Genomic DNA, 27,500 nt, shown 5'->3' on the forward strand with positions numbered 1-27,500 from the left:
AAGGTACCAGGCCTGTTGGCATCGTGCTCTGATGACGCAACAATCAAGATCTGGAAATTTACCAAAGACTGAACATCTGGACTGTCCGCTCTTCTTAAACCTACTAGTATCAGTCGATGTACATTCGCGACCTTTAGATCGCAGGACGAGGACGACTACGAGTTTTCTGTACTGAGCATGCGCGTAAGGCTTAAAGGAAGTGTGCGTGCTCAGAACGGAAAACTCGTACTCGTCCTCACGTTCTCAAAGGAACGAGACAAGTTAAAATGGGGGAATTTTCACTCTTTTATGATTAGCAGGAGCGTGCCGTTTCCCGTAAACGTCATGCGTAACCTCTCTATTCTGATTTGCGTCCAATCTCGACCCCAGAGCTCTTCTCTTGACTGAGGGAGAGAAGAGCTCTGGGGAACCCTGAAACAAAGTATCTTCTCATTGGTTTTCGTGAAGAACAATCAAAAGCGTCTCTAATTGGTGCATTCATGTTCGCACGAGGAGTGAGCAGGCGCCGCAAGGTTCAAATAGCCAATTTTTGGCTATAAGAACCCCACGGTGCATGTTCTTCGACATAGAGTTTCCCAGAGCCTTGGGTCGATCCGAGGCTCTGGTGACGAGAATGGGTTGCGTCATGCTACTTGGAACCGGGATAAGATCCAGCCGTGTGAACCCCATCTCCCAGATATGGAAACGGTCGCCAGCGGCGGGCTGAACCAATCGGAAATCGAGGCAGCATTACTCGCAAGTTCCGAAAGTACGCGATAGTTGGCGTTGCTTCTCATGCCTTACGAGGAGAATCTTTTAAAGTTGATTTCTCGTGTTACATGTACAAGTTATTGCTTTCAGGTGTACAAATGTGAATAAAAGTGACTTGAATTTGTAAAAAGTGACTTCTCAGATCGTTCATGCGGAAAAGTGATAACAGTTCTTAATGCAACGTTAAATCGGACTCTGGTGCCGTCACTGTTAATCCTCTCTTATAAACATACGAGTTCGCACGATGTTACAAAAGTTGAAAAACCTTGTTCAATTCCATCATCAGCGAACTACTGACTAGAAAAACTGATAAATATCTGGAAGGGCCCGGTTGTTCAAATGCCGATTAACGCTAATCCCAGATTAAAAATTAACCAAGGAGTTTATTTCTCTACTCCCAAGCGCTATTCAACGCTGATATTCAACAAAGCCTTACATTAGAAGAAGGCAATCTTGAAAAACAAAAATAGGCAAAAGAAACTGTTACCAAAAAGTTTAAAAAATGAAACCAAAGTTTACGCTAATCCTGGATTAAGTTAATCGGTTTTCGAACAACCGGGCAGCCGCAGCCCTAAAAGATTATCTGGGATATTGGTCTCTCATTCTCAGATTCATTACTATCATTATTCTACAAATAAGCCATTTCTTTCGTTCAGAAACACATTTTATTTTTTCATAAAGTGATGTTAACGGTTTGACTTGGCAACACGCTCCAACTCGTCTTTCTTCTTGATTGCATAGGAATTTGATGAACCCTAAAAAACAGAAAAATAAGATGAAGAATAGACATAGTGCTCCCTAACCAAAAGAACCGAGTCTGTTAAGGCTAAAACGCACAGCTTTGCACCAATAACATCAAATTCGAGTGGCAATTAAAAACAAAATAATGTTATTTATTAGTATACAATGGCCTGAAAAAACATATCAAACTTCAATGGCTGAGTTTGAGGTCAATGATGAGAAACTAAAACTTGAGTTAGTAGGACTTCCTGTTTGTATAGGTACCGCAATCACATGATTTCATGTGCAATTTGGAATAAATGAGCAGAAGCAGTTTTTTTCAAACACAAGCAAAATTGCACGAGTGTGCGTAAGCCAAATGCAATTTGAAATCTTTGAAAAAAATTACCAGTTCTTATATATTCCAAATGGCGCAAGAAAAATCATGTGATTACTTATCACATACAAGGCAAAAATCGCTAAATACTGAATGGCTGAGACAAGGTATTTTCATTAGTTTTGGTAATTGCCCCGGGCAAAATTACTTTCATGTAAATGTTTTTAGCAGGGCTGGTTTTATTGCTTTGGGGTTGCTGCATCAATAAAATTTCATTCAGCTGGTTCACGTGTTTTAAATGTACAGTTCATTGGCGCTAACTGAACACTGAAATTTTTGCAGGGATTCCTTTTACTTTGAAAATCTGAGATTACAGTATCTGGTAGAAAATCATTATGCCTGGGTCAGAAATCGATTTTTCAGGCACAAATCATAAACAGGGGTGACGATTTGTCAGACAAATGAAATCAGACTGAACAGGGGAGACAGACTCGGCCACAAACTACTTGACGGAACCTCAAAAAGCAAAAGCAAAAGCAGTCTCAGTTTCAACATTTTCAAACAATCTTCGATCATTTTTACAACAGTTATTCACAGATAATAATAATAATAATAATAATAATAATAATAATAATAATCAGCGATCTGAATATAATAAGCAAGCTGATTCCTATTTTATGGTATTTCAAGGTGCTGTAGAAAGAACCACATGGATCAAAAGAAGATTTTATTCTAGCTAATGCCAGATTTTTTTTCGCCGATTGGGGGCGCTTTAGAACCCAATGTTCACACTCACATGACCATTCACACTGATGAAATCAAATACTAAGATTAATAATAATTTTTGCAATATATTTTTATCAAATAGGCTGCATGTCAGGGCTCGAAATTAACGAAAAAATCCAGTCGCGATTTTGCGACAAGATACGAAAATTTAGTCGCAATTTCGCAAATTTTAGTCGCAAAATCGCCACGCTGCATTGTGTTGTCAGCGGTTTAGCAAAAAAATATGAGCCCGCAATACTTGTGTGTAAAGAAACCGCTGAAAATGGCGAATGATCGAAGGAATGGAGCTGTGCACGTAACATCGCAGCTAAATTACTCTACAATTACGCTATCTGAGAAAATTCACAGCGAGAAACAAAACAATTTTGTCATTTATTTACTTATTTATTTATTTTAGTGAAAGTAGCAGCAAAAGTGGCAACTGCTAACCCTTTTGTTTCGAAAGAGCGAAGGTGACAACAAGTCGCAAATTTGCGACTTCTCCAGATGTTTTAGTCGCAAAGGGAAAAATTAAGTCGCGAATGCGACTGTATTGGTCGCAATTTCGAGCCCTGCGTGTAATGATTGTACAACTTTGTGGGCCATACTCCACAGTATAGCCCGCTAGATATTAAAAAGTGTTCCTTTGTTACTTGATTCAAATACCTGAAGATAAAATACATGCAAGTACCCAGCTAACCTTGTTTCCTGGGCCATACAGTAAGTCGACTCCTTGTTTTCTTCCAATTCAATTTTATACCCAGTGACAACTGAACTGGAAAAAGCATGGGCCATAACTTACGACATAGCCCTCAAACTAGATTAGTAAGAGGTCTTTACCACACCAGAAACGTGTTGTTTAAGCAAGTAAAGCATCACACCTTAGCAGCATTGATAAGCTCATCCGCAAGACACTCCGCTATGGATTTAATGTTTCGGAATGAAGACTCACGGGCACCGGTACAGAGAAGCCATATAGCTTGATTCACTCGCCTCAAGGGAGACACATCTACAGCTTGACGACGCACAGTACCTGCACGACCAATGCGGGTGGAGTCTTCACGAGGCCCACTATTAATGATGGCATTCACTAACACCTGCAGAGGGTTCTGGAGAAAAACAAACAAAAATATCACAAATGTTATTCACAGTCATGATACCACACAACTGAAGCATCTACATCGTAACCAGTAATTCTACTGACCAAATTACACTGTATTTGGGACATCAATTTCCCAAAATTTGACTAGTATGGCTTTTAAATTTCTTGAAAATTCTAACATCTATAGCTGTATACCCTGTAACTCTTTCACACAAATATCATGACTAAATTCTTAAAACTTTGCCACTGGAACCCGTTGCCTAAATTCTTGAAATAGGAATTTAACAATAACAGGTCCCCAAAAACACTGTACATGTACCGCCCAATTTGAGTTTGCCTACAAGCCTTGATGGCCTATTAAAGGTGACAAAGGACCATATGCTATTCACAAAACAAACCTTCAAGGTTTGGTTAAGTTTCAGGAAAATTAATGGTCTAATTCAGTGTACAAAACTAGGCTTTAAAAGCCTATCACTGACAGTTGACTAATACTTTGTCTAGGATGGACTTCCTCTAATGTAAAGTTTTGCCAAATATCAGCATTGAAATGCATATGGGAGAAGAGAATTTTTAATCTGGGATTAGTGTTAATGGGCTTTTGAACAACCAGGCCCAGGACTCCAGCTGAGACAGTTGGAACCTGGTACTAACAAAGTAGTGACTGGCAACGTGGTGTGGTGTTGTAAAAACTCTTCAAAGCTCTGCATTGTGCATGGAGCTTTTGGTTACTAGATTTTATCACCTGGCGACTGAAAATACATCTTACGGTAAGTAACAAATTAGCACAAGCTCAAAAAAGTTTATTTTGACCCCTGTTCCATGAGCCAATGGAAAGACTTGGCGACTTCCTGATTGTGGCACAGTTTACACAAACAAGGTTTCATCATCATCATCATCATAATAATAATAATAATAATAATAATAATAATAAACATACTTAGTGTGCATTTCTAATAGCAATGTGCTTACAATACAAGTGTAAATGAGTGTCTAGAATTAATGTTTAGTATACGAATCTAATGTAAAATATATAAAAAGTACATAAAATTTCATGATTTTGAAACCGCATCAAAATGAATGGGGTTTGAAAGTGTTTACACAAAACTGTTTTCGCCAGAAAATCAAAGTTGTGATGGAAAAAGCAAGCGCTCCACTATGTGCTAAATTCACCATTTTGAATCGAACAATGCAAATTTTGTGCCAAAATAGTAACCGTATTCAAATCGACACTGTTTCACTGTTTACATGACAGATGCAACCGTATTGTTTTGAAAATGCTCCATTTTTGGCAGCGTTTTCAAATCAACCCGGTTTCGTTAAAGGTCTCGATCGGTGTTGTGTAAACAGAAGGCGTAACTGCATCAAAAACGACGCAGTTACAAATGAAACCGCATTCATGTAAACATTGCCTAACTTGGAAATCAAAGTACACAGCCAATTTTATTTGCAGACAAATGACATGGCTTTAGAAATACTATAATATATAGATTTAGCCAAGCCTACAAGCAAAGCCACTGTTATTTATTCTTGCAATAAGTTAACTCGGCTGATCCTGCAACCCAATCGAAAACCAGCACCTGGTCAGCAGTCAACTTAAAAATAAAAAACAGCTGACCCAATCTCGTACCCAGAGTCCTCGGGCTTTTTGGCCAGCGGGTGAGCGCCCAGAGAGACTCTGGGATAATCGACTCCATTTTCCCAGAAGTCGTGGGTTCCGGTCTTATGACGTATGTTTGAGTTTAACCGGAAACAGACTGAGAGAAAATCGTAAACAGCAGAAATGGCGGGTTGAAAGTGTTCGAGAAACAAGAATTTTAGCCTTACACACAAAGAAACTGGAGAAATGATCATTGGCTTGCTGTAAGAGCAAGTGAAGATGAAACCTCTGACGCTTTCAGAAAGTGTATTTTTAGTGTTTCAGCGTACATTCCATCGTTCAGAATGCCATCGTGCAAGCAACACGATCGACAAATTTTTGTGGAAACAACACAAATGTCCTCTTCTACTACTATTTGATGTTTCCGTAATTCTGAATGGCTTCGACAAGACCTTATTCCACGGATTTCTCCTCAAAGAGACTGACATAATGTTTTCCCACGGTACTTTTGCAACAGCAACAGTAATCACTTTTTAGCAGCGTGGGAAAATTCCCGTACATTATAAGACATAATTCAAACCTCGTGGTTTTTTATTTCTGTGATTTATGTATTTCTGAGGTAGAAAAACACAAACAGCACTGAAACTTGTTTTAAATTTTGAATCTCCCCTCAAATTCTGGGGCTTCCGAATTACTTACCGACTTCCTGTCGGACTGCCATTGTTACGCAAGCGGCCAATCAAAAATAATATTATAGTTCAAGTCGATTATCCCAGAGTCTCTCCGGGCACTCACCCGCTGACCAAGCCCGAGGACTCTGGGTACGAGATTGCAGCTGACCTTGATGAGCTTTAAACTTGAGCCTGCAATATGTGATACTGGTCAGCAGATACCTTGCTTTTACAGGCCTAGGTGTCAATTAACCATAACATGGATGTCCAATATCAAGGATATTCCTGCCAAAAAACGCTGGTTGCAACAAAGAGTTTCACATTGGCATACATGAGGGGTGGACATAATGTTGTACTGTGACCAAAACCAAATTTTCTGGCTCAGATGGGTTACCATATTTTCTTACTAATGGTGCGCCGCATGTGCACTCCGCTAATGAGAAATGTATGCTCAAGCTCTGAACATTATTACTTGGCAAACAGTTACCTCTCCTGTCAGAAGATGAATGATCTCAAATGCATGTTTTACAATTGTAACAGTCATCAACTTCTTGCCATTGTTTCGTCCATGCATCATCATAGAGTTAACCAATCGCTCCACAATGGGACACTACATAACAAAGATAAACAAGAAAAAAAAACAGGTTCAAATTTCAGACTTCTGTACATGGAACACCTTGGGCATTACATCATAACAAGTGGTATCTACAGGTCACAAAGTTTACTAACACTGAAAAATAAAGAAACTCTGTCAGTAATGTACCTGTGCCTTCCTGAACCTCTTTGAGGCATAACGACCTGCAGTGTGAGGGAGATAAGTTGCATACTTCTCCTTGACTGCAATATAGTCCTGCGCATTATAAAGGAAGAGATGTAAAAATGATTACAAAGAAAGCAGCTAGATCATTCTGAAAAGTTGTTGATCAGGCCCCAGTTGTTCGAAGGGTGGATAGCACTATCCACTGGATAACTCAATTGATTTTGCTATTGCTTATCCGCTGGATACTGATTTATCCAGTGGATAGCGTTATCCACCTTTTAAACAACCAAGGCCAGAAGTTTACAACACTATTGGTAATTAAAATTTCAAACATTGTGTAGTTCCAGAAAATATTCATACCCCCCAACCCCCTCCATGGAAGGGATTTTACCTATGACCCCCCTCTGAAAACCTGCTTGAACCTTGAAAATCTTTATAGAACAGTTTTTTTAAATTCAAAGTTTTGTCAAAAATGATGTTGCAAGCACCATGACTGCATTTGAAAACATTTCAGCTTCGCACACTACATGGAATGTAAACAGACTTGTGTGAATGGATTTACATATGTTACTCGCTATCATTTAGAATTTCCCTTAAATTACATTTACTTGGACTTATTGTAAATGGTATGATTAAGCTCGCTCAAGGTCATTCCCCTGAAATAGAACTGACTATAGATTTTCGCTCAAACTTTGCCTATTGGTTGTTCATCTTAAGGGAATTTAAATTTTGTAACAAAAAAGTGGGGTCTCCACATTTGTTTACGAACAGGAGCACCTTGAAATACCCCATAATTCCTTAAATCATGAGCTTCAGAATCGTTATTATTTGAATCGTTCATGCGATGTCTTGTAAGAGGAGAAAAAATTTGGGAGAAAGCAAAACAAGAAATATAACTATAGATATACTGTATCAACTTCAAGGAATAATTAAATATTATGTTTCATCATAAAAACACTCATTTCCAGTCGACCCTGATTCAACTTGTTACTAGCATGCAGCTATCTCGAGGCCACCATATCTGTTCAATAAGTTCACTTTTCCACTCATTATTTATTTTTCTGTAATAGAAATTTGTTTATATTCCTGTTATTGGAAGAAGATGATTGCTAGTCTCAGAAAAAGAGAGAAAAACTATAGGTCACCATACTCGTTTACGAGAAAATGACGATTTATCTCTCTCACGACCCAAGCCGTAAAGAAAACTCCGCCATTTTCTGTACATTGTATGTGTGTGCGCTAATGACGCAATAAATCGTTCGCAGTAAGGATGCGCAATGCAATACAGGGAAATGACCTTAAAAATATAATTTTACTCCTGAACTATAATTGTTACTGCACTGTTTTCCTCAATCAAGAATCATTGTTATCGCTATGTGCCGATTCCGAATTTCTGCTAATTCAATGTTGATGCACTCTTTCAGTTCAGAAGCTATTTTTCATGCTTGCAACGACAACTCAAAAATGCGACAAAATCTTTCAGCTGAAATGATATAGATAGGAGTGACAGAAGTACCTGGTCAAGTGCTAAAGACGTATTTTATATCAGTCACGATTAACTCGTCTACTTTCAACAACACGCACTCCGATCACCAGCCACTACTCAGGGAAAATGATTGGACTCTAGCAGCGACAGAATATAGATCCTAACCAGCACAAAACTATTCATTTTGTGCTTTAAATTAGCAAAATTTCTTTTTTGCGTTCACGACTCAAAAAGCAAAATGCAAACAACGAAAATTGAGGCCGGTCTGGAAAAAAAATAAATTCAATGAGACAACCCCCCTCCCCCCCTTAAGAAATTCCAGGCCCTTTTGACCCCTCTACCCTCTGGAATTTCCAATCCCTTCTGTGGGGGGATATGGATATTTTCTGGAACTCCTTTATATCCTTAAAAGCATTCTTAACAATTATTACAGACATAAATACCCATGTACAAGTGAATCGTGAGCCTGCACTGTATATACAACAGTTCCTGTTTAGTGTTAAGAGGCTTTAACCCATTGACTCCCAGGGGTTCCCCATTGACGAGTAAAATCGTCTGGCGTTAGACAGAGTAAAATACTAAGCCTGGCCGGTTTAGGCCGGTTTGGACGTCAAAGAGAATTTTTCAGGTGCTAAGAATAAGGTAGACAGGCATGGAAAGTTTCAATATGAGGTTTATCACTATCATGAAGTCGATTGAACACCACTTTCATTAGAGTGGCTGTCTCCTAAAAATAATGAAGCACCAAAGAAACTTCTCTCCAATAAGTGTCAAAGAAAGAAAGAAGACAGCTAACTGGGAAAAATACATGACACAAAAGGGGAGTTTCAGTCTTAATTTGCAGTTTTTCCAGTAATCAGTTCAGACTGAAATAATGATTTTAATCCTTTTGCTGTACACTATAAATAAACCTGAAACAAGGGTGCTTATAAAAATTATACCGGTAGTCTGAGACAATAAATCTACAAGTACTTACAGTCAAACTGATGTCACTGACTTGAACATCATCTGTACTCCATTTCCCAAAGAGTTTGATATCTTGAACTTCAGGTGCTACCACAGCAGCTTCATCTCCATCATTACCCCAGTCCTCAGACATGATGGCACTGGAACTGGAAAACAACCCCAATTATACTACTGTAGGAAGTACTCTTAAAACTATCATCAGATACCACAACTTTAGTGTATTTCTTGATACAGAATAATATACCGGTACTATAATTTCATGTTTTCTGCTACATGTGTATCAATCACATGGTCTTTGAAGACCACAACTCACAAAAGTAAGTTTAAATTCACATTACAACCTGGTGGAAAACCAGTAGACTTTTCAGTGAGACTTGACAGATTTTACTCCAACGCCAGACAATTTTACTCATCAACTGGGTGCGTATAATAATAATAATAATAATAATAATAATAATAACAATAATAATAATAATAATAATTATAATAATAATAATAATAATAATAATAATACTAATAATAATAATGACTTGCAAAGTTACACATATTCAAGTGATAAAAAGGTCATTATGTTATTCTCTTCAGCTACAACAATTTCCCCGTGCTCTCATTTAAAACTTTTGTGAACATACAGACATCCCTAAAGCAGCTGGCAGAATAAATAAATTTGTACTTTTATGAAAAATGGGTCTATGAAGAAAAAATAACTGATCCTTATGTGAAAGAATTCCTTCAAAGTTCAGGTTAACATTTTTGTATTTGAAAGATAATGCACATCCTTAGTAATATTGGGGTGGTACTCTTCAAAACTTGGCATCGGTAGAGTACATCATCACATTGCAAGACATTCAATGACACTTAATGTGCTGTTCCTAATCCTATGCAGGGCTTGAAATTAAAATTAAAATCCAGTAGCAATTTTGAAATTAAACTTAAAATCCAGTTGCAGTTTTGTGACAAGACACAAGATATAGTCGCAATTTCTCAAATGTCTTAATTGTTGCACTGTATTGTGTTGCCAGCAGTTTAACAAAACAAAATATGAGCCTGCAATAATTCTGTGTAAAGAAACCGCTGAAAATGGCAAATAATCAAATGAATGGTGCTGTACATGTAACATCCCAGCTACATGTAAATTGCTCTATATCTTCAGATGAAAAGAAAATCCACTGCAAGAAACAAAGTGAATTTCCATTTCTTTATTTATTTTTAGCAAAAGTAGCTGCAAAGTGGGCAACTGCTAACGCTTTTATTTTGAAAGGGCAATGGTGAAAACCAGTCGCAAAAGCGACTGTATTGGTCTCAATTTCGTGCCCTGTTAAAATAGCATTAAGGTCTAGTTTCTGTAGGACACTAAAAACCCATTCATTTCCAAAGAGTTGAGGATGAGACCTAGAACTCTATTAAAATTTCAATTAGGAGTGGTTGTCTCATCTTATCTCGGTGAAAATTGAGATATTTGATACAGGACAGAGAGGGGCTGTTCAAAGCCAAGAGTGTTGCTATGGTTACACAATAAAATGCACCTTCTTATCTCTTCTAAAGGTCATTACTTGCACCAAAATTTAATAGAATTGCTCTAACATACTTTCATGATTTTGGGATTGATATCACAAATCCCAATTAAGCAATCAATTAAATCATCAACCTCATTCTCAGAGTGTAAAAACCTAAACACCTCTGAAACCAAATTAGACATTTCAAAAATGCAAACATCACAATTCAAAGATGAGTAGCACAATCATGACTCCATTTTGCGTTACATAGGTCAAAAAACCTTCAAATGCTAAAATGCTCTCTTTATTGTTTCTCTATGTCCACTTTTGCTTTGGATGTTTGTTTCAAGCAAATTCATGCAAAAAGTTACAGTTATGCGATATAGAAAGCAGTTTTTCCATTTCCCATAATCCTTTGTGGGCATGGCCTATTTCAGATTCTGGCCTTTTTCTTCTAAAATAAAGAGTTATTTACAAGCAGCAAATTATTATTCTACATATTTAGGGAAAATAGATGCTGGCTTTGATAATCAGGGCTGCTATGTTCTGATTCTGAGCAAATGTTTCCCCATTGAAATTCACTCAGTCACATCAAACACATGCTTGATCACGCTGTATTGTATTGCATAATTTATTCTAGCCCTTAAGAATAGCTTGGTACACCCCGATTGTTTTTTTGTCACAAGAACGAAGCAAAACATTTCATCTGTGCCCGAGTTATGGCGGGTTTTTGATGGAAGACTTTGGAGGGAAGCGTGCTTGTGGAGGTTTAGGTTACGCTTAATGAGCACAGCATTATAGCGCAAAATGTTTCAGCATCGTTCAAAGCCGAAAATCTCTGGCCTCAGTGGATGAAAATGGCTTAAAGTGCTCACTGTTGTCGGTTATCGCAAGCCCAAGATATGCTGCTCAATCAGACTACAATACTCGCTTTAGAAACAGCAAAATATTGGAAGTAAGTGGTGAGTCCTCTGTTAATTTGAACATCACCAGTGCAAAGCAGAAACTGTTTCAGTCTTTTTAAATTTGTTCTAGTTACGTCCTCGCTTTGTATTTTGACTTTAAACTTTGACACAGAGTCTGTCACATAAAGCCCATTCATCTGACATGGTTTATGTTTGTATTTTGAGACATGTGCCGAGCCGTATCGACCTATGTTAGAAACTGCCTTTCAAAAGAATGTGAAGCGTTACAATGAAGGGTCAGTACGATGTTGTTTTTCAAGAACTTCTAATAAAGAAAAGTATCTGAAAGTTGCTGTGTGCATTTTCCTTTGTTATTCTGATATGTAACCGGAATTTCATAAGATTTTGTGCATTATAAGCAGAGCAATTATTCAAAATACGCTCGAACCGCCATTGTTTGTGTTACGCGTAACATGAACATTCAGTCACTTTTTTGGGGAACAGAAATCTTTTTTAGGTTTATTTTGAAAAAGATACAACTTAAATTATTTGTACATCAAAAAGACTTATTTGTACGATATGGGAAAAAATTTCAGGGTGAAATAGCCATTAGAAGCCGAGATATTGCAATTGACAAGAAAGTACCCCTAGAATGTAGTGATGCGACCGTGCTACTCATCAATCTTATTTCAGAAGCCCGCCATAATAAGATAAATTGTTTTTGACTTCATAGGAAAATCAACGGCCAAATGTGCCATCCAAAAAGACCTTTTCACCAATTTAATTTAACCCATAATTGACTCCTATGAGTGAAACTAAATAGATTTTACTCTCTTTTTCTAATGCCAGACAATTTTACTTATCAATGGGTGTGGTTCAGGAGTCAATGGTTTACCAACACACCATACCCACAAAAGCTAAGGATGTGTTTTACTAAAATAATCTGAAAAGTGTGAGTTTTTGATCGATTATAAACTTATCATACCTACCAATATTATTGGGGCCAGGTGTCAGAACCAGACAATGAAAATAAAAATTAATATTAGCCCCATCAGCTACTGTAGCTTAGGAAAATTGATCAACTGTAAGTTCAAAAGGGGAAACAAAGTCCATACCATTCATATTGACCAAATTGATTGCTGGTATTTTGTAACACAGTCAGTTCAATTCACACTTCAACCACAAACTTTTTCATGTACATAACGAAACAACTTTTCCTACAGGTTGTTTCATACTGGATTGTTATTCTACTGCCTGGGAAAATTACAATTCTTCGGGTCTTAGAGGCATGTTTCCATACAAAGCACTTCGTCCAGTTTAGCAGAATTGACAGGGAAGAAAAACTAAATTCAAACTACTGTATTTAAGATGGCAGTCTTTTTCCTTGAAACTATTCTTGACTCTGGTAGATTAGAGAAGATGCATTCTTTTGCTTGTACGTGTTTATGAGAGAGAACATTGTCTATATCTGCTAATGTTCCACACATGAAGCTAATACACTGATTTTGGGCAGCCAATGCGACATTTGTAAAGCTTCCTAGATGTACTAGGTACATGTATTTTCATTGTTCACTTCAAGTTGACAACATAACACAAAGGACAAAGATGACAGGGGGATACTGCAATAATTTGACGATGATTACGGTAGGCCCTGAGAAAAATACTTATGACCCACGAGTATTACATGGGTAATATGGTTTGTAGAGCATTCACAGATGCAACGTCAATCATCATGTGCATCACTCCCAGCTTATTCCCCCAGTGCTGGATGCGAGAACTGCGACTCCCAGTTTAGTCCCCGTTTATTGGAGGATTAAAATAGAGCGAGGCAAACGCGCGTTCCCGCAATTCCCCCACTCATGCTCAGGATGGGGGTGTCCAGGGATTTCAAATAAACGGTACCTTATTGGGCCCAAATCATCTAGAAATTGAGGCTAATTGTTTGTCATTTTAATGAAAAGAAGACACCAAGAATATAGACTTTAAAAAGTCTATATTCTTGGTGTCTTCTTTTCAGTACCAATAAAGTGAGGTTTAAGACAGAGTGAGATAGCTTATGGCTTTACATTCGTTACATTACTTGACAATATGACTTATTTAAATTCTAATTGCTTTTTTTTAGGATGGTATTTTCACTGTTGTCCTTGGCGTTGTAAACACTGTTGGTCACTCTTTTAATTATCGAGCTAATATTATTTTGTATCCAAGCCTTTATCTGAATCATCGGTACATCAAGATTTCATTTTTAAAATACCACCTCATACAAGGATATCGTCATTATGGATTGCACTATGCTTGAAATTGTAACACGAATGAAAAGTGTCCGCCATCTTACCTTCAGAAACCGAAGAGGAAAGGCTGATAGAAGCAATGAACACGTGTTGTGAAACTCCGGGGTGGACCCGAAGGTGAATAAAATACAGGGGCTCCATGCGAGGGGATATTGATTTGCGACCGATCATTGACTTTCAAAGGAAGGCGTTGCCGACGAATCAAATCACGTGACTTGCCGCCATCTTGTTGTGCTGAATTATAATCGAGGAATCTGAAGAGGATTGAACGCGTATTATCGATCTCGCAAAATGGTTTTCTTTGAGACTTGCGGCCCTAATGAAGCTATGGTGGTTTCAGGTATCTTTATGATGTTTTTATATTTGAATTTGAGTTTTGGGTGGTTTGTTACAGAAGGTTTGAAAGGGGAAATTGACTTCATTTCGCAGGTGTTTTCCTTGAATGATCTTCAGAAATGAGAATGATGACGATGTGTTTTTAATGCGTTCCTTTTTGCAGGCGTTTGTCACAACAAGCCAGCTTTAGTGACTGGTGGCCGTATATTCGTGTGGCCTTTTGTTCAAACACTTCAGAAGTAAGAAAAATTATTGCATGAAAACATTCATGTTCCAAACTGATTGTTAAGCTTATGTTAAATACCATATTTTTATCATTTTGTCATTACATGCAAAGCATGAAATGCAGAGGCTCGACATTATTCCGTAAACAAATACTACCCTTCTGATAACACGGATAGATTGAATTTTTAGGCCGAGACACACTAGGCGATTAGTCGCTGCGGCACGTTGCGGAGACAAGTGAAAACAGCAACGCCTCGTGTGACAAGGGTAATTTTGTGAAAATCATTGTTGCTGCGGCAGAATTTTGTCGTTGCGATCAGTTGACTGATCGCAGCGACAAAATTAGCGAAAGCAGCGTTGTCACAGCTTGTGTACACTTCCGGCAACAGGTCGCTGCGACAAAATATAAAGTAGTAGTCAAAGATTATGAGAGTGCGTTCGACGCCGTTACTTAAGTATATAATTTCACTAGCTGAATGTCAGCCTCTGTCAATTCCTAAAATCAACGTTTTTCATCGATATATCATAGTGTCAAAGTCCATGCCAGTTTAGGAGGTATCCTATACAAACTACGATTTGTTGACACGTTGCGTGACAGCGTCAGTTCCGTAGACTCGCAAGTTTATTAGTCTAAAATATTTACATTTATTAACTGGTATTGTTTAAGTGTGAAAGCTAATTTGTAAAGGGAAGCACAAATATCAGCAAACATTTGCAATCACATGCTCGTTTATCGTAAACAAACTCCATGACTGATTTGAGTATTTTCTCTGATGAATAAAAAAGTATTTTCGTAATTTGCCGTTCCTTGGTTCAGGCTCACTCTTGTGGATGTTGCCTTCAGATTACTTTTCCACCAATTTCAAATAACATTCCACCGCATAAAGACTAAGCTACATGTATCTGTTGCAACTGGAACTAATCGACAAATACGATCAAAATACAGTTAACCGGTGGCTCAGTTGGTTGAGCAACGGGCTGCCGTGCGGGAGGTTGTGAGTTCGACTCCAGCCAGACCAACACTCAGGGTCTTAAAATAACTGAGGAGAAAGTGCTGCCTTTGTAATAACATCGCAAATAGTTAGTCTTTCAAGTCTTCTCGCATAAGGACTATAAACCGTAGGCCCTGTCTCACATATATCTTTGATGTTCATAAGTTCCTTGTTGGACGTTAAAGAACCCACACACTACTCGAGAAGAGTAGAGAATGAATTTCCTGGTGTTGGAGCTGTCCTTCATGAGTGTATGGGTGGGTGGGTATAGCAGGTCCACATCAGCTGTGCAGCTGGCAATACTTCAACCTGCTGGAACAAATAAATAACAAACAAACAAACAAACATCCCAAAACTGTTGAAGCATTTAAATTCACCAAAATCCAACAATGAGAGGGAAGCCTACAGCGACTGAATTGAAAGAAAGATCCAGCGCAAAGACGAGCTCACATGGCCTGCTCACATGTTTGACACGTATCTGATCACATAATCTTAGTACCAGTTTTCCGACCGAGACATTCCCATGCAAAAATCAGCCGGGGGAGGGGGGGATATTTTGATGTCCTTACAGGAATGTTAAAAAATAGTGCGTCCTTACACAGGCACACCAACTTCATAAAGACACATGGCACAGGATGCAAAAAACCCAAATTAGTCTTGCAAAGGCAATGAACCAATGTGAGATCATCATGTGGTCTGCCATATTGAATGAGGAAACTAGAACACATTCCCTCTCATACGAAATCACTGCGTGAGCACCAAACAGGCGTCGTGTCGCAGCGATTTGTTTTGCAAGTAGTACACATGGCTCCAGCAACTTGTCGCCTATAGCTAGTGTGTCTTGGCCTTTATAGTTCGTTGTGAAGGATTTTCAGGCGTGGATTTACTTTATTGTAGTGATGCATGGAAACGCAACATTCCGTCTACATGATTAAATTGCATCATACAGAGCTCATAGGTGATTGGCCATCTAGGACTTTCTTTCAGAATGCTTGGTTTGTTTTTCTTTTTGCTCTAAATGACCTCTTTTCTGCACTGTGTGACAAGGAAACTGTATTTCACTTTTAAAGCCATTCAGAATTGAGAATATTTCCTTGTATATTATTATAACACAAATTATTTACGAGTGTTACCCTGACGACAGACTGGGGTCATTTAATATTAATATTTGCATATGAAGTGGTGACGTTTATCTCCAAATTTTTTGCACGTCAAACTGCAGTCGTCAAAGTGTCTGGATTTTCTATCTCAGTACTAGTCCCATAATGTGATTCCCAATGCTCTCTTTTTGAAAAAAGAAGAAAAAATAAGTATCGTCATTCAATCATTTTGCTCATAGTTTCACTTCTTGTTTATGTAAGAATTCTACTGATTTGGAAAATGTGTTACAGGTACCTAAGATTATATATTGTAGTCAATGGTGAACTTGTAAGAGATGGGAGCTTCCAATCCCAATGCATAAGGGTAGGCAGATGTATTTAAGACCCCATGAACATGATAAATATTTCTGTGTTTGCAACAGCTAGCTTTCAGTATCGTATTATGTAACACATACTGACATTGTTTTGTTCATCAAATTTGTAGGATTACGCTCAATACCATGACATTAAATGTGGAATCTCCTCGAGTATATACTCGCCATGGGGTACCAATTTCTGTCACTGGAATTGCTCAAGTGAGTAAACAATGAGATCCAGTCTTTTAATCTAATCCCATGACATTGAATGTTGAATGTCATTGTGTTTACACTCATCATGGGGTACAAATTCCTGTCACTTAAGTGAGTGAGCAATGAGGTCCAGTTTGAGGAGTTTGCACACAGCGTCAAGATCACCACAGAATACTATACAGGCCTTCTGACAGGGAGCGTGGGTGTGGGACCGTACAATTCAGAAAAATTAAGCAAAATCTTCTGCAAAACTGAAAGATTTATTGAAATTTTTATTACTACTGGCTTTTTACCATAAAAACAATAATCGACAATTTCCTCACTTTACTCGAAAAAAATGTCAAGTGGTTGTACAAACAAAAACATGTTCTTACTGTAGCTTGAGCCATCTTGGACTCTAATCTACTTCTAAATAATGATACAGATTATTTAGACATGCATAACATGCATTAGGAGATTGTAGTGCATTATAGCCTAAGGGCGATTGCCTTAGTGTTTTTGCTCAGCAAATGCTTCAGAGTCATATTAGTTTAAATAAGTCCTAAAATTCAGTTTTCCAAGTTTTGAGAAATTTGCACTGGTCCGGTAAAAAAAATGGCATGATATGAAGAACTCAGTGCTTGCTTTGACAGGGAGCCAGAGACCAAATATTAATTTTTGTTTGCCGCAAAATTGCACAGTCCCGCACATTCATCTTTTTACTCCTACAAAATCCCTTCAAAATCCCGCACATTTTCAATTTTTTCCCGTACCCTGTCAGTCCATAACTCGATGTTGAAATGTATAATGTGTAACACTGGGAATGTTAATTAACCAAGGCTGCTGTCAGAACTAAAGATAGTGAATCCAGAATCAAATTACCAATAGTTTATTATTTTATTCTTGTTGGTTGTTATAGTACCGTGCAAAAGTAAGTTGACAGTCTCGACTCGATCCTTGTGCAAACCGAGGATCAAGAATCGAGACTTGATTCACTCAAAATCAAACTTGATCCTCGACACTTGATGCTCACTAAATCACGATGCAAAACATTGTCAACATTGTCAATTATTCATACTCGATCCAACTTTCGCAAAAGCGTTACTTCTCGATTAAATAACAACAGGAACTGCTTAATAAGAAAACAAGATAGCGGCTATCATTCCTGTGAGTCCTCTCTTCAAAACTACAATTTGATCTTATGTCATGGATTAAAATATAAAAGCAAAACAGTGAGCTTTACCATGCGATGGATTTTAGCGTGAAACGAATTTAAATTTCTTATTTAAATCTCTTGTCCTGCCTTTTTTTGTAGATAATATTTCCCCGATTAACCTGATCCCAGTTGTTGATTTTTCTTGTAAGCGAATAAACACACAAAGCCGGGCAATGAATTTGGGGTCTCGAGCAAGTCATTTTAATTACAGAATAGTTTTACATTCTAAGAAACAGTTTTTGTAAATCTGAGATTGACGTACATATATACAGAGGACGTTTGTTTCCAGCAAGGTCTGCTACTGCAGTGTTTCCGATGACATGTATCCAGTAAGGTCTACGAACTGCCTACGGAGTAAACTTGAAATGCCACTCTGGTGTATAGTGTCAAAGACTGTTTACAGTCCGTGTGATTGTCAAGTATGCTTTGATCATATGGAGAAAGAATAATTATTATTACCTCCTCCGCAATCGCACAGAATACATGTAGGTTCAAAGACTTTCTTCTCTTGAAATACTAAAGAAGTAATTTTCACTAACAAGCTACATTTTAGGTTGCAGCTAAATTGTCGGCAGATCGCGCTCTCGATTAGAAGCCTACGGAGGAAATTTGGAATACCACGCTGGTCCGATAGTGTCAAAGACTTTTTACAGTCTGTGAGATTGTTGAGTATGCTTTGATCATACGGCCGAAGAATAAGAATTATCCCCTCTGCAATCACACGGAATAGTGTCGTTCCACAGGCAGCCCAAACTCGGTATGATGAGTAGCACAATCATGATGTACATTTGGGAAACCAGTATCTTGAGCGAACACTTCGGGTCATATCTCTGCTCGTAAAAAGCGTTAGCCACTCAAATTTTGCAGATATACTTCTTACATATTAGGGAACATTTACTGTGTAGATTAGCGAAATCGGTCGCTTAACTTTAGAATAAACGGATTCGGTTGTTCACTTTGGGGACAAAAAATGGCGCGTCACGCGTAACACGCAAACGAGCAAGACAAACAAAATAAGGTTCGTTAGACGGCTTGTTCTTTCCTCATCACAACGAAATCAACAACATATTTCACATTCACAATGTTGCAACTAGTAAATAAAAAAAAATGTGGTTAATTTCTCACCTATGAGAGAAAAGAAGGCGAAAAGCACAACAGTCTTGAGCGTCACGCTCCTAAAATCCTCGGTGCTGTTTTTACAATTTGCGGCTGTAACCTTCGAATGTTTTGTGGTTAGGCAGAATTAAGTATGGTTCGAGAATGCTCATTTGTGGTAGTTGCTTTGGAGAAAGTTTCACCAAAAATTTCTCAGCACACGAGAAGCCAGAGCATTTTTTCTCAGTCTGAAACAAATCGTCCGCCATTACAATTTGCATTAGGACCGAAGCACAGCTTCGTAAAAAGTCCTCTGTATCTTGCGTGTCCAAGCTCACATTACGAAATCCAAAGAAAAACAGAATGCTCATTTCACGTACAAATTACACGCCAAAGCTCAGAAAGAACCAATTCAAATTGTGAAAGAATGGGACCTCTTTGTGAGACTGAAACACTTCTTGACTTTGAGAGCGCGAAAGAACGAAAAGTACACTTTGATCGCTTTCCCCTTGCAGATCTGCCATTACAACGTTTCGACACGTTCCCAAACGTTCCCTCAGAGCCAATAGTGATAAACAAGCTTTGCTACCAGGCCTTAACTTGTTTTTATCCAGTTAAACCGGTTTTTTCCGGACTTAAGCCGATTTTTGCCCTGTGTTTTGCAATCCACGTGGAAAATTTCGCGGGAATTTCACAATTGCGAATCAAGCGAAGTGTATCGTCAACTCTGAAATGGCGTCGGATTCTGAACAAAAGCTTTCAAGAATAGAACAGTGGAGAAAGAAAAAGGCTGAAGAAAAGAAGACAAAAAACAGGGCTTATTATGAGGGGAACCAGAAACAGCTAATCAGGAAAAATTCAGAGTACCGGGAATCACGCAAATCTTCATCACAGCGCAAGTCAAAACGGCACAATGTGAAACAAATGTCAAAAAACAAAGCTCGTTCCCAACGAGCCAAAGAAACATTGAAAAAGGAAGAGAAAAGGAAGGCCTTACAAAGGGAGAGAGCAAAAAGATATCGAGAAAATGTGAAAACATCCACTGAATACCCACAGAACAGTTCGAGTGAAGAACCGAAAACTTTTCCTAGCCGCATGGCAAAAAAAAGAGCACTTGACAAAGCCAAGAAAGCAATGCCCTCAACTCCAAGTAAAAAAGCGAACATTTTACTTGAAATGAGCAGCAGCCCCCGGACAAGGAGTATTCTAGTAAAGAAAGGAAAAATCAGAACACCAGAAGAGGAAAATGAAATTGAAGCCTTGAAAGCCGTTGCGCAAGATCTTAACGAAGGTCTTAGTTCAATTAAAATTAAAAAGACAAATTCCGGGAGAGCGGCCTACACAGCAGCTAAGTCACTCGCGTTTGGGGAGGTCGTGAAAAAAAAGAGATCACAGAAAACTTTGTCAAAAATTTTTTCACTTGACAGACGCAGTATTTCGAAATCAATTGAAAAAAGAATAAAAATTCTTAAGGGAGAAGAGTCCTGTTGGTTAGCCAAAAAAAGACAAACACGTCGTGATGCCTTATCGGATGAAACCAAAAAGCTGGTGTATGACTTTTGGACACAATCAGTTAGCAGACCAACAGGAAATAAGAACGAGGTCTTGAGAAAACGGGTCAGGCCAAAAGAATCTATTGAACACCCCAAGCATGTCCTGGAAGTGACACAAACTGAAGCATTTCAGAAGTTCCAAAAAGAGCATCCAAATGTTAAAATCAAGCAAAGGAAGTTTGAATCCCTCAAACCCTTCTTTGTGAAAGGAGCCAAAGAGAGAGATAGACAGACATGTATGTGCCGACAGCACGTTGAAGTGCAGATGGTTTTCAAAGACTGTATGAAGGTTCGGTCACATATAGTGGAAAAAGAGGGAGTAGACACTACCATTTATTCCTCTCTAGCAGAGATTATCTCTGTAACCCTTTGCCCAGTGGAAGCTGAAAAAGAGCTTCACAATCTTGCCTGCCTCAAAAGAGAGTGCACTGAATGTGGGGTGAATCTATTTTCCTTGCTTCCTCAAGAACAGTCATCTGAGGGGAAGGTCAAGTGGAAACGGTACGACTATCTACCCACTGGAAAGTTTGGTGCAGATGGAAAGGAGATTAAGAAGATATCTCTTGTCAGCAAGGAAACAGCACCAAAGGAACTCTTTGCTTATTTGTATACTCTCCTCGAATCATTTCCCTATCATTCTTTTCTGGCCAAGTGGGAAAGACAACAGTGTGATCAGCTCATTATGCATCTCCCACTAGGCCACTCCATCTGTATCCATGACTACTCAGAAAGTTATGCTTGCAGATACCAAGATGAAATACAGTCACAGTATTTCAACATGGATAAGGTTAGTATCCATGTCACAGTTCTCTACAGGCATGCTTCACTGCGATATAATGGTTTAACAAGCACAGAAGAGAAACCAGAAGTTGTCAAGGAGTACATCTTTGGTGTTAGTGATGATGTCACCCAAGACCACGACTCAGTCCTACATATGCAGAAGCTTATATCTGCTTATCTAAAGGATGAAGTGAAGATAAACATCACCAAGATGCATGAGTTCACTGATGGTTGTGCTGGGCAGTATAAAAGTAGGCACTGTTTTGGAGACCTGTCATGCTCCCTTCAGCATCTTGGCTATGTGGCGCAGAGAAATTTTTTTGCAACATCTCATGCCAAGGGAGAGCAAGATGCTGCAGGGTCACATGTTAAACAGAAAGCCACATCTGAGGTTTTAAGGAGGAATGCAACCATTAGCAATGCTGAAGATCTCTGCACCTTCCTGAGGGCAAATTTCTCTGAGCCTTCTTCTTCCTCATTTTCTTCCCGCAAGAATGCAGTTGACCTCAAACGCAAGGTGTTCTTCTATATTCCGGCATCAGGAACCCAATCTATACCACGTAACCGTCCAGATGGAAACTTCAGAACCATAAAGGGCATTAGACAACTTCACTCTGTCAGGGCTTGCAGTGAGCAGCTTAAGATCTATGTGCGAGAAAGGGCTTGCTACTGCTTTAGTTGTCTAGAGGAGCAGTATGATGAGTGTGAAAATCAGCAATGGGTGGAGCCATGGAGAGAGATCCACCTACAGAGAGAACCATCTGCTGCACAGACAAGATCAGTAGATGACGCAGGGGACATTGAACACTCTGTCCAGCTGGCCGAACTTGCAGTCAATGGAAGTGTTGTTGCCATTGCTGCTGACGAGGATTTACAATATGACTACTATCTCTTGAAAGTTGTCAGTGATGGCGTAGTCAGACTTGAAAGTGACTTTGAGGATGACTATGGATCAATTTTTTCTTGTGGGCAAAGTGTGCTACTTGGCCACTTTTTCCTCAGAGAAAACTTGATTGATTTCACATTCAAGCTGGAAGGAGTAAAAAGGGCAGCTGTCCTTTCTGGAACAGTGCGACACATTTGCCGAGACCTTGTCCTTAAGTCAAAGGAAACTAAAAGGCGGAAAGCTATTTATAAACTGCCAATCACTGAGCATGAAGAAATCATTGCTTCGTTGTGAAACAGCAATTAACATCTCTGTAATGTCAAAAGTTAAAAATAAGAATAACTCAGGTCTTTTAACACAGTTTATAAGCTCAATCTAGGCAAAATGAAGAGATAACCATGCCCGCAAGGGATCATGGGTAAATTGAAAATTGCTCCATCAGTACAAAAAATTACATTTTACATTAAGATATCAGCTTAAGAGGTTATTTGATTGTGTTAGGTTCATTTTCATCAAATTTTATGACAGTATGAAAAATTTTGTGAAATTTCACTATGTTACACAAATGTACATCATGATTGGCTACTCATCTATATGATTTAGAGACCTTGTGTGGCAAAACTAACTTTGAGCTTACAAATGCTAAAATATGCTGTAAATGTAGAAATTAACTTCACTTACCTCTACGTACAGTTGTCCTCATCTTTTCTGTGCAATCAGAGCGCAAACTGTGTCCATTTTAGACGGATTTGTGGATGTCATTAGTTCCATAAAGAGTGTTTCAAATTGTCTAATGAGAGTGCAGAACGTAATTACGATCGTCATCAAGCTATAACGACCGTAGCCACACATCTAGCTGAGCACATGGGAAGATTATAGAAAAGCAAAAAATTATTTGGAATTTATCCGCCAAAAATCACTGTGTGGTCCCGGAGTGGAGTTGATGTGATAGGAGCTTGTGCTCTGATTGCACAGAAAAGACAAGGACAACTTTACGTATAGGTAAGTGAAGTTTATTTCTACATTTACAGCTATTTTAGCATTTATAAGCTCAAAGTTAATTTTCCCATACAAATTCTGTGAATAAGAATTATTGTATACCAAGCTTGAGCTGCCTGTGATCGTTCGTTGTGATTTTTGCCCAATTTCAGCAACCTGATTCAGAAGAGGTCTAAATTCGCTTGGTTTTCTGCCTTACTCCCAAACAAACATTCTCCGAGAACATACACTCTCCGAGAAACTTTGCCAGGCTTTTCTTTTAGGGTGCATTTACACCACAGAAAAATTTGGGTCGGGGCCCGTCAAATAAGCAGTGTGAAAATACTGGAGTTTCTCCAGGACCATAGGCGCCTATGGTCTGGGGTCTGTGGTCTAGGCGCCTATGATCTACGATCTTTATTTGTATTCCCAGTTGCATTTGTGCTATTAGTCTATTGAGGAATCAGTCAAGCGACCAGCCCATTAAATTCTTGATTCCTTCGACTTGATTCTAAACTCGATTCTCAATTGTCTTTCCTTGATCCTTGATCCTTGGTCCTTGCGAAAATCGATGATCAAGTTAAGAATCGAGACTGGGAAGAGACTGTCAACTTACTTTTGCATGGTACTGTACATTTTGTTGTAAAGCCTATCAAAAAGTGTAACTCCATGAATGCAGTGTACATTAAATTTGCAACATCTATTGCCTCAAACTCGGACAATCCAGAATGAAAGTCATTGTCATCTTGTTGCTAGTTACATGTGATTACTCACATAGCTGTATCACGAAATACAGTAAATTGGAATATCCATTTCTTTTTAAAACTTGAGCTTTGTAATGTGAGATATGTTGAGTGAAATAAAACTTGTAATTTTCCAGGTAAAAATTCAAGGTCAAAATCATGAAATGTTGTATGCAGCTTGTCAACAATTTCTTGGTAAAACTGCAGCGGAAATTCGAGCTGTTGCCCTAGAAACACTGGTAAGATAATGCCTAATTTACAACTCCAGATGCTTTTGAAGGACAATGAAATAAACAGTCAAATCCAAGTTAATTTTTACTGACAGGAAACAGATGCAGAAGAGATTAGTAATGGGCCTTATTTGGCGTGGCAGCCATATTGGCCATAGACAATAGGTTTCGTACCCCGAGCCTCAAGTTGAAATGTTTGAGTCGAGTTTCGGTGGGGCAAAACAAAAGTTTTCAATCCCTCGGGACTCAACTTGGCCGTCATGTGATTAACCCTTTAAGCCCCGAGGGGTTCCCCATTGACGAGTAAAATCGTCTGGCGTTAGACAGAGTAAAATCTATAAGTGCCATTTGGCACTATCAGGGCTGAAAGGGTTAAGGCCCATTATCTCATTCATCACTGAAACGGTGACAAGTAAAATCATCTGTTGTTAGACAGAGTAAAGTCTATTAAGCTTCACTCTCAGAATTGAAAGGGTTAAATGATAGAATTAACCAAACAACTCCATTTGTTAGTCTGTTGGATTGAATCTGGGATTATAACTCTAGCTGCCCAAACATCGAACCATGTTGCTTTTTTGAAGTGACGTCAAGTAACATGCATGAAGGGGAAGTGAGTTTGTTTTACTCAGTAGCGACTGTGAGGTGAAGAAAGAAAAACGTTTAGCTGTTGTGTGTATCCTATTGAAGCTAATAACAATAATGTATTTTACTAGTATGGTATGGATCATCTGTAGTTTTAGTACCTGTATGTACTGACAGCTGACAAAGAGCATTGGCTAGTTTTTTGCTTAATTGAAGTACTTTAAAACAGATTCTATCAAACCTAAGACCAACATTCATTTTGACAATGACAACATGAAGTTGTCTGAAATGTGTTCATCAATAATTTAAATGTGGTGTTTGGCAGTGTTCTGTTAAAAATTCCCTCTGAGAAAGGGGCCATTAGACACCTTTTTGATACAGTCGGTCACTCTACTCAAACCAGCCGTATTGAAACCCCACGCCTTGCTTATTCATTTTGCAGCAGGGGTCAACAAATCCAACTATAAACTGTTAATGCTGGTTTCCATATTGTTTTAGGAGGGTCATCAGAGGGCTATCATGGGCACAATGACTGTTGAGGTACTGTTGACATGCTTTATATAAAACCATAGATTCTGATTGCTACTTGCCAAAAATGACATTCTGGTTGACCAACGAATTAATTTTCTTCCAAAACAGGAGATCTACAAAGACCGCAAGAAGTTTTCCAAAAGTGTGTTTGAGGTACTGGAAAAATTTTAGAATTTGCTGTCCTGACAAGAATAATATTATAACAACCACCTATATTTGCACCTCTTTGAAGTGCATTGTTACTAGGATACAAATTGGTTTTGCTAAAGTTACTGGTAAAGTTCAGTTTGAGCTGCCTAGAATAAAATATAAGTCGATAAGACGTTGCCCAAAATTGTGATCAGAGCCAAATTTCACCAGAAGAACACTGTGTTCTCAAGAAAATGCATTTTTTACAATAATAATATTTGGGGAGGATGAAAGGTGGCTAAAAAATTGTCTAGCCTTTTGTTATGAATTTGCCTTCAGTTTTAGCATAATTTATAACCCCAGGACAAATTTTTGAATGAAGTGTGCTAATTGTGATATATTATAATTAATCCTGACCTCTTTTCTAAAGGTGGCATCATCTGATTTGGTAAACATGGGAGTCAGTGTAGTCAGCTACACAATAAAGGACATACGAGATGATGAGGTGCAAATTATTATTTTAGATGTGGCTTACATGTTACATATTCCTCCTTCTCCTTGTCGTCATCATTATTGATCATATCAAAGAACTTTACGTTAAAAAGGCTACCGGTAACAAAATTGTGATTGATCATTATCTTCTTTCCCCTGTCATCACATTTACACAGACAATAGCCATAAATGTTAACAGGATATATCCAAATGCAATGTTAGCAATGATAACATAGCACAAAATCAGACCATCTTAACTTGATATTATTGAATTTTAACAGTGTAAATGTTAGTGTTTCTCAATCACCATGACGAAAGACAGAAACTAGACATGACAATGTTTTAACCCAAGTTCTGATTCTAAATGTGTAAACTGTAAATGTTTCTCAATGTTCACAGCTATTTTGGACTGATCCCTGTAGTCTCTGTGTAATTGGAATTTGAGATTTTTATAATAATTATTTAGACGTTTTGTTTGGTCATTTCAGGGCTACTTACATGCACTTGGCATGGCCCGGACTGCACAGGTCAAAAGAGATGCCAGGATTGGTGAGGCAGAAGCAAAGAGGGACTCTGGAATCAAAGTAATGAATATTATTATTGTGAATAAGAACAATAATAATTCATGTCATATAAAGTATGAAAGTATCTGTGTGTTGTCTGTGTTACATGTACATGTCAGAGCAGAAGCAAAAAAGGGAACACTAACCCATTGATTCTCAGGGGTTCCCCATTGATGAGGAGTCAATGGTTTAATGATGGTTTTTGACTGGTTAAAACTCATTCACTTCTCCAGTGCCCCAGGATGCCCCTACTTGACGGGTAAAATTGTCTGGCGTTTGACAGAGTAAAATCTGTTAAGTCTTACTCCCAGAAGTCTATGGGTTAACATGTCCAAATGCCATAATCAAAGACACTTTGTTTGTCCTGGCAGAACTCGTATGTGTAATGTCGGACAAGCCCCATTGTGAGAATCATTTGAAGGATGATGTAACATTGCTCAAATAAATAAATAAATAAATAACAATCAGTTTATTTAACCCTTCGGTAGTGTAAGGTCACTAAATTACAAGGGAGGTCAATTATACACAGAACACATAAATACACATAGGCACAGAAGGCAAAAACAATTAAACCCTATGGTAACTGAGTAACGAAATTAGTGGTTGTTCAGTCATCTGAGACAACCAGAAAGTCTGCTGGGTAACCAGTTGTTGGTAAAATATACATGTAAAGCC

The 27,500-nt window shown here is 38.3% G+C and overlaps 4 protein-coding genes across 5 annotated transcripts in view; 3 read left to right on the top strand and 1 right to left on the bottom strand.

Moving 5' to 3' along the window:
- Positions 1–875, top strand: part of LOC137993179 (probable cytosolic iron-sulfur protein assembly protein CIAO1 homolog) — a 16,396-nt gene extending 15,521 nt beyond the window's left edge. For both annotated transcript variants that reach the window (XM_068838879.1, XM_068838880.1), the window contains exon 13: positions 1–875. This exon is cut by the window's left edge and continues 39 nt beyond it. In XM_068838879.1, the coding sequence (XP_068694980.1) occupies positions 1–72 (72 nt within the window). In that variant the 3' untranslated portion in view covers positions 73–875.
- A 517-nt stretch (positions 876–1,392) lies between these two features.
- Positions 1,393–9,322, bottom strand: LOC137993180 (small ribosomal subunit protein uS7). Its single transcript, XM_068838881.1, has 5 exons — positions 9,165–9,322; positions 6,706–6,792; positions 6,430–6,552; positions 3,454–3,681; positions 1,393–1,505 (listed from the first exon to the last, which is right to left on the bottom strand). The coding sequence occupies exons 1-5, from the start codon at positions 9,285–9,287 to the stop codon at positions 1,437–1,439; spliced, it is 630 nt and encodes a 209-aa protein (XP_068694982.1). The 5' UTR covers positions 9,288–9,322; the 3' UTR covers positions 1,393–1,436.
- Positions 9,323–14,028: 4,706 nt separating this feature from the next.
- The window catches only part of LOC137993182 (flotillin-1-like), a 20,580-nt gene continuing 7,108 nt past the window's right edge, over positions 14,029–27,500 (top strand). Inside the window, exons 1-8 of the mRNA XM_068838882.1 lie at positions 14,029–14,186; positions 14,346–14,421; positions 16,984–17,074; positions 24,436–24,537; positions 25,609–25,650; positions 25,750–25,794; positions 26,201–26,275; positions 26,751–26,846. Of these exons, the coding sequence (XP_068694983.1) occupies positions 14,138–14,186; positions 14,346–14,421; positions 16,984–17,074; positions 24,436–24,537; positions 25,609–25,650; positions 25,750–25,794; positions 26,201–26,275; positions 26,751–26,846 (576 nt within the window). The 5' untranslated portion in view covers positions 14,029–14,137. The remainder of the gene's footprint in view (positions 14,187–14,345; positions 14,422–16,983; positions 17,075–24,435; positions 24,538–25,608; positions 25,651–25,749; positions 25,795–26,200; positions 26,276–26,750; positions 26,847–27,500) is intronic.
- Positions 20,091–22,871, top strand: LOC137987692 (uncharacterized). Its single transcript, XM_068833763.1, has one exon. The coding sequence runs from the start codon at positions 20,091–20,093 to the stop codon at positions 22,869–22,871; it is 2,781 nt and encodes a 926-aa protein (XP_068689864.1).

The sequence above is a fragment of the Montipora foliosa genome, chromosome 2 (genome assembly GCF_036669935.1).
Source record: "Montipora foliosa isolate CH-2021 chromosome 2, ASM3666993v2, whole genome shotgun sequence".
Lineage (NCBI taxonomy): Eukaryota > Metazoa > Cnidaria > Anthozoa > Scleractinia > Acroporidae > Montipora > Montipora foliosa.

Coding starts and splice junctions, on each gene's coding strand:
- LOC137993180 (XM_068838881.1), bottom strand. CDS start 9,287: ATGTCTGAGGACTGGGGTAATGATGGAGATGAAGCTGCTGTGGTAGCA. Junction 6,553..6,705: donor AGAGGTTCAGGAAGGCACAG/GTACATTACTGA, acceptor TTTGTTATGTAG/TGTCCCATTGTGGAGCGATT. Junction 3,682..6,429: donor TTCATCTTCTGACAGGAGAG/GTAACTGTTTGC, acceptor GTTTTTCTCCAG/AACCCTCTGCAGGTGTTAGT.
- LOC137987692 (XM_068833763.1), top strand. CDS start 20,091: ATGGCGTCGGATTCTGAACAAAAGCTTTCAAGAATAGAACAGTGGAGA.